Genomic DNA, 6561 nt, shown 5'->3' on the forward strand with positions numbered 1-6561 from the left:
TGTAACCTCAAGATTAAAAAGGATCAAATGTAGGGGCGGAGTAAAATATTCTTGTATATCTTTCTCTAAAAACAGAATTAATTATTTAGCGTGAAGTGGAGTTAGAAGTCTCTTAAAAATTCTACAAGTCAAATACTTTGTACTCTGTAACTTTTTCTTTCAAAAATCAATTTAATTGGGTAGGCCAAGTGGGGTCAATTGATTCGTTCCCAAAGTGTAGCTTCACCTTTGATTGATTAGTACCAGTATTATAAAGTTGCCAGTAATTTGCATTGTTATAATAAAGTGACAAGTTATATTGTACTGGTTGTAGAGGAAATACATGACTTTGAAATGGTCACTGGATTAGATGGGGGCTCCATCAAATTTGGTTGGTGGAATTCTGTTTGAAAAGTTACAACACTAGGATACTTGTTTAGGCAATGGAATTCTGTTCAGATTGAACCACAATAGAGCTTGATAGCAACTACCAACTATTAGTTTTGCTGAATTAATACAGAATGTATGAACAATAGGATCAAACTTGGGATTAGTCCTAGTTGATTAGATGTTAGCTTCCTGTCCCATGATGGTGTGATTGGTGTCAAGACTGCCAACTGTACGATTCATGGGGCGATGACTTTGGTCACGGATTTATGAAGAGAGAACACTGTCTGATATCCATTTCAATAGTATTGTGTTGCAGGTCAAATGGAAATGGATTCATTCTAATATAATCTGAATCAACTTTATGATTTTTTCTGAGATTTAAATAGAGATTTGGGTCCTTATCAGTAACCCTGCTGGTTCACCTTTGAACCTGTATGGTACAAGCTACCTCTGCCCTCAATTACTGTCAACTTTTTAATTACCACTTATTGCTTCATTCCTGTACTTAGTCTTCTCTTATCAAGTCTCAGTGACGTTTGTATATTAAGTCTCGGTGACGTATTCCATCATACATCAATTATGAACATCAGAAAGCACTCATATCAGAAGGGATTATACAGTTTATGAATATTGATGGCTTCTACAAGAAAAAGAAAAGATTATATGTCATCAAAAGATAAGGAAGATTCTTCAGTATCAATATTGTATCATAGTAGTAACTTTAAAGGGGTACTTCAACTATTTCATTGGCCCTTAAACTCATGTGCCTCCTACAAATCCATGCAACTTGTCCTGTATCTCTATATTTTACTCTCCACAGTCCAAACTTCTCTGCGATATCTCTACCAGTTGAGCACCCTCGGTCCCTCAGGAAATCCAGAACCCACTGCTGTGCTGCTCTCTGATCCTGCTGAATATTTCGTGATCTGTCTCTTGTCCTACAGTTCCCCACTGCCATTGCCCCGATAGCTGCTGCCCCTGCTGCCCCAGCTGCTCCAGTCAGAAGAGAAGAATCGAGCAGATGGGCAGCTTCTTTGCCTAAATTAGGTATCATAGATCCCATTCCAGTTGCCAAATGTGTACCTATCTTCAAGGCAAAAGTTAGCAGTGTCATGAACTTTGTCATGTAGGGTGCCAAGCATTTGACTGCGACATTATCAATCTGCATTACTTCACACCCCATTTGATCTTCTACCACGTGCATCTCCTTCCTAAACTCGCACAACATGTGGAGTCTCATTGCTGTCATTCCTGAAATGATTGTGGTCACAAGTTTCCTGGAATAATTTTCTGTTCTCACAAAGAAGAACATGTTTGGCACTTTCCTTTCTTCAATATGGGCATTGTAGTTGACTAAATGGTCAACTTTGCGATGTAGTTCAAGCAAAAGCCTGTGCTCGTAGTATCTCAACCCCTGTATCTCTTGCTTTAGATCTCTGATCTCCTGTTCGATAATCTTCAGCCTCTGCAACACTTGCTCTACTCCCTTAGCTATCCCACTAAATGATGGATCAACACTTTCTGAAGTCATGACTGATACACTATCAAGGTCATCTTCTGGAGGGACATCAAGTTCATTTGCAAGGTTGTATAGATCACGATATCTTCTGTGAAGCACCTCTCGAAAGTCATCATCTGATAAGAGGTCCCTTGCAAAATCAAAGCCCGCTCTTATGATGGGCTTTCCTGCATCAGATACTGCACTCCATGTATGCTGGTAATCATACATTCCATCAGCTGAAACAGTTAGAAGAGCTTCTTTCAGTTTGTGTAGTGCAACTAACTGAGTCTTTCTGTATCTCGGAGGAATCAAACTTCTCACACATTCAGGTCTAATGATGTTTTCAATTAATACAACTCCTTGGCAGAGGCCATGAATTGCAGGGATTATGAGATGATGGATTAGTCGGAGTGTTTCTGTTAGATTCTTGGTCGAGCAAGCCAAGATATCGATATAATGGCTCAACTGTCCTCCAAGCTCCACTCTGACGTCAATTCCATTGATGTTTATTGAAATGAGAGAGTTTTCCATGCTGTAAGTTGCTCCATGCTGATCTTTCAGTTCCATGAATCTATTGTGGAGATTCACCTGCATTGCAAATAACACACATAAACAAGGTACTCTCATTTGTCACTCTGCTCAAATTCGCAATATTTTCATTGACATTATTGATTCAGTGAAGATGATATACTGTCTTTGATCTACTGGCAAAAATCAACTACATTATTGGTTTCTTTGGTTCTTAATTTAATACACTCACAATACATAACGTTTTGGAAGATTGGAACCGTGTATGGATTGATATATTTACCTTACTAAGCATGTTTTGAGAAAATGAAGAGTACTCTGACATATTTTATAATAGCTGACAGTCTGACACTTGTATAATGAAATCCTGAATAAAGGCTGTGTTTTGGGACCTGAGGGACTAAATGTTGGCAACGGATTTCTAGATTTCATTTGTTATCTGTTTGCTTTCTTATACTCCATCCGGATATATAGTTATGTATACTATATTGGAGTCAGGAGAAAAATTGACACATTTCCTAAAATCGTAATGAATTATGATTGGTCTTTAACGTGTCATTAAGTGATAAGAATGTGAAGCGCAGATATAGCATTATAGCACAACTATTATGAAGGGTATTTTTGCATAATCATGTCAAGTCTTTAATTCTGTAAATTATTGTGGGATTAAAACTTTAAAAGTAGGATAGTAGAGCGTAAAACAAGAAGATGAATCTTGCCTGTAGTTGAGGAAAGAAGCCAGGAGTCAAAAAAGTGCAGCTTGAATCATCACACTCAAGATGCCGTCCTGCATACACACAATCAGATGAACTGAGCTGCCACTTTTGTTGTTTTTGCCTCCCCTCTTCAAGAAATGAAGGGACAAATATGGCTGAGTTGGGATCGTTTAGGTCTTGTTCATAACAGAGTTCTAACTTTAGCATCAGCTTAACAAGGTCAGTGGCCTCCAAATTCTCGAAAACCTTAGAACTCATCCCTAGAAGCTGACTCTGAAAACTTCCTTTCAGAATTTTTTCCAAGTCTTTCCTGCTTATGAAACCATTCCTGATTGATCCTTGCTTTCGAGCTGTTCTTAATCGGACTAATTGTCCCAACACTTCTTGGCAAAACCATTCACAATCCAGGATAAGTAAACCAGGATCATCAAAGTAGATAACCTCTCCTATCTGATGAAGACAACTAGCAACTGCCCGCCTTCTCATATCAGTCTTTTCTTTGTTCTCAAACCTAGACCGAACCCTCAAAGGTGGAACCTTGACCTGACAAAGCTCACAGAATTCTTTCCAGCTCATAGCAGGTTTGTTGTCATGCTCTTTCCTCCAGTCCAACAGTATCTCTGCTAAGTCATTGCACAGCTCATAAACTCGAGGAACCCTTTGTAGGATCATCTTGCTTGTATTCTTTAAATGTTGAGCAAGTTTACTTACAGATGTTGATGATCTTGCATCAACTGTAAAAACAGTTGGATAAAACTCAAGGAAACCGTTGAATTTGTCTCTCATTCCTTGGATTAGGTTCACAATAGCCTGAAAATTCTGAGAGGGCTGAATGACTTTGTCAAAGTATGTTAAAACTATGGTCACATTCGGAAGCATGCATTGTTGGACTGCTCTTCTTGAGTTAGAGACAATGAATCTGAGCCAGTACTGCAAGTCTTCTTCAATTTCAGCCGGGTCTTTCATCTCTTTGTTGCTCGGTTTTCTGAACATACTCAACAAAACTAAGAAAAATGATGCACTCCCATGCCCTGGGAACATAAGGTCATGCAGAGAACACAGTTCTTGCTGGCCAGCCAGATTCCATATAGTAATCTTTGTGTCTTCATCTTTGAAACTACTGATCTTCATCCCTTCTGATTTGATTGCTTGTTCAACCGGGTTCACCAAAGTTCGGACTTGGTTTACATAAGGTAGTTTGGTAGATGAAAAGTTGTAGGATATTGAGTTACAAAGTGAACTTTTACCTGCAATACTGAATGCAATTAGCTTAACATATATTTTCTCCCAGCCACCATTACTCATATGGTTGTATTCATCAGAAAACTTGTAAGAATTAAGCCCTCGAATTTGGGACATTAAGAGAGAAAATAATTTGATAACATCTATTTATTATTCTGTTAAGCACCTGTAATTTATGATTGTTTTGTGCTAGTTACTTCTAATTTAATGGACTATAATTTTATATTCATGACTGTCATATATAATTTATCAATTTGTGCAGATAACAAATTGCTCTTGTTTCATATATATAGTGCAGACAAGAATCATGACAGAATAAAATAAGAGTAAAGATAAACTTAGTTCAGGAGGTTACCTGCATATTCCTGCCCACAGACGAAAACTCGACAGCTCTTGGGTGTAATCATCGGCATATCCTTAAAAAAATCCATATCAGGTTCAGACTTTGCATTCTGACCCAGTTTCTGATATATCCCTTCAGCCATTCCTGCCTTATGCAACGGCGTATCCTCAAGATCAATCTCTTCAATCCAAGGATTCACCTGTAAAGTCTCCACAATCGCCTGTAAAACCGGCTCTCCCTTAACTCCCCTACAACCCTTCAGTGACAGATACTTCAACGACGCATTTTTTTCCAAATTCTGAAAAATTCTGACAATGTCACCTGGTCTCAGCCCCTGATCATCAACTATGCCGAGCCTACTCAGGCTCTGATTGCTCGTGATCATCTGTAGGATCGCTTCCAACCCTGCCCGCCCCACTCTCATTCTTTCCCCTCCAAATGTAAGCGATTTCAATGTCGTGTTTGCTTGGCATTGCAGAGCAGAAAATCTGCTTAAAGGGCAAAGCAAATGCTCTACTCCTACCCCACTAAAACAATTCCCATCTAAATGCAAAGTCTCCAAGTTTCTGTTCTTGAATAGTCCTGCTGATACATAAACAACCCCTTTATCTTTTAAACAACATTTTGATAATTTCACTTCTTTCAGAGTTCTATTCTGCTCTAACACCCATCTGAACTCCCTCGCCCATTTCGACTTCAATCTAACTCCTGTCATATCAAGAACCTTAACTATTGTATTCATACCGAGAGCACAGACAACCCTGCAACTTCCTGATATGTCAAGCCTGTATATTCTGAGTGTGCTATTTTCTGGCACAAACTCCACCACTTTTGTGCATCTTTCTCTCTTTTCCGCGCTCCAAATGTGAACTTCCATGTCTCTATTCCTAGCTAAAACTGCTGAAATTATCGGTGTTGCAATAAACGAGCTTGAATCGAATACTGTCAGCAGCTTCAGAGATGTATTAACTTCAATCACCTTTGACAGTTCTTCTGCCCCTCTTAACCCAATTGAATCTTCCCAAATTTGCAGCTCTTCTACGCAATCATTCGCCTTCAGAGCATCAGCTATTATCCCAGCACCTCTTCCTCCAATGCAGGATTCACAGAACACAATTTCCTTCAGATTATCAGCAGCCTTCAGAATCTCTGACAATTCCTTCAAGCAGTCTGAACTGAAGTCATTTCTTCGAAACACAATTTGCTTAACTCCCGGGTTGTTTTCAAGCAATGATTTGAGGCTCCGAAGATACTCAACTTCCCATACTACTCTATGGAACTCCAAGTTTCTTAAGCCTGACGTCGCGCTGTTTTTCGTCATTGTTGAGAGCTGTGTAAGGAGGAATGAAAATAGAGCATTGTTTTCCTTTGACAGGTTTATGTTGATGCAGGATTCTGTTTCTTGTTGACAGCCTGAAACTTGATGAGAAAGAAAGAAGGAAACTTTCTGCAGATTTATGCAGTTTTCTGATTCCAACACTTGCAGTACCCATTGCAGATCTTTCAAGTTTTCATCAGATGCCATTTTATTTAGAGGTTCATGAAATTTCTCCTATTTTTTTGTACAGATGATTGTAGTAATAAGTTACTTTACCCTGTATGGTTTCTGATTAAAGGTTTTTTTTTTTTTTTTTTTTTTTTTTTTTTTTTTTTTTTTTTTTTTTTTTTGTAAAGGTGTCAAAACCTGATCCAATCTGAAACCAACTCGAAAAATATTTAATATAGATTTCGACTTACTTGAACTCAATAATTTAGCATGCCTCAAGGTTAAAAATTAGACTCGACCTTCCTGAACTCGGTCTGGACTTTCGAACTAACACCTCTAGTTTTTTCTGAGTAGTGTAATAATGTAAAAGGTTAAA

The 6561-nt window shown here is 38.4% G+C and overlaps 1 protein-coding gene across 1 annotated transcript; it reads right to left on the bottom strand.

Moving 5' to 3' along the window:
* Nucleotides 1-981: 981 nt before the first annotated feature.
* LOC145576956 (protein TORNADO 1-like) lies at nucleotides 982-6224 on the bottom strand. Its single transcript, XM_081634657.1, has 3 exons — nucleotides 4712-6224; nucleotides 3118-4361; nucleotides 982-2458 (listed from the first exon to the last, which is right to left on the bottom strand). The coding sequence occupies exons 1-3, from the start codon at nucleotides 6222-6224 to the stop codon at nucleotides 1091-1093; spliced, it is 4125 nt and encodes a 1374-aa protein (XP_081490783.1). The 3' UTR covers nucleotides 982-1090.
* Between the last annotated feature and the right edge of the window lie 337 nt (nucleotides 6225-6561).

This window comes from Chenopodium album, chromosome 13 (genome assembly GCF_948465745.1).
Source record: "Chenopodium album chromosome 13, dcCheAlbu1.1, whole genome shotgun sequence".
Lineage (NCBI taxonomy): Eukaryota > Viridiplantae > Streptophyta > Magnoliopsida > Caryophyllales > Amaranthaceae > Chenopodium > Chenopodium album.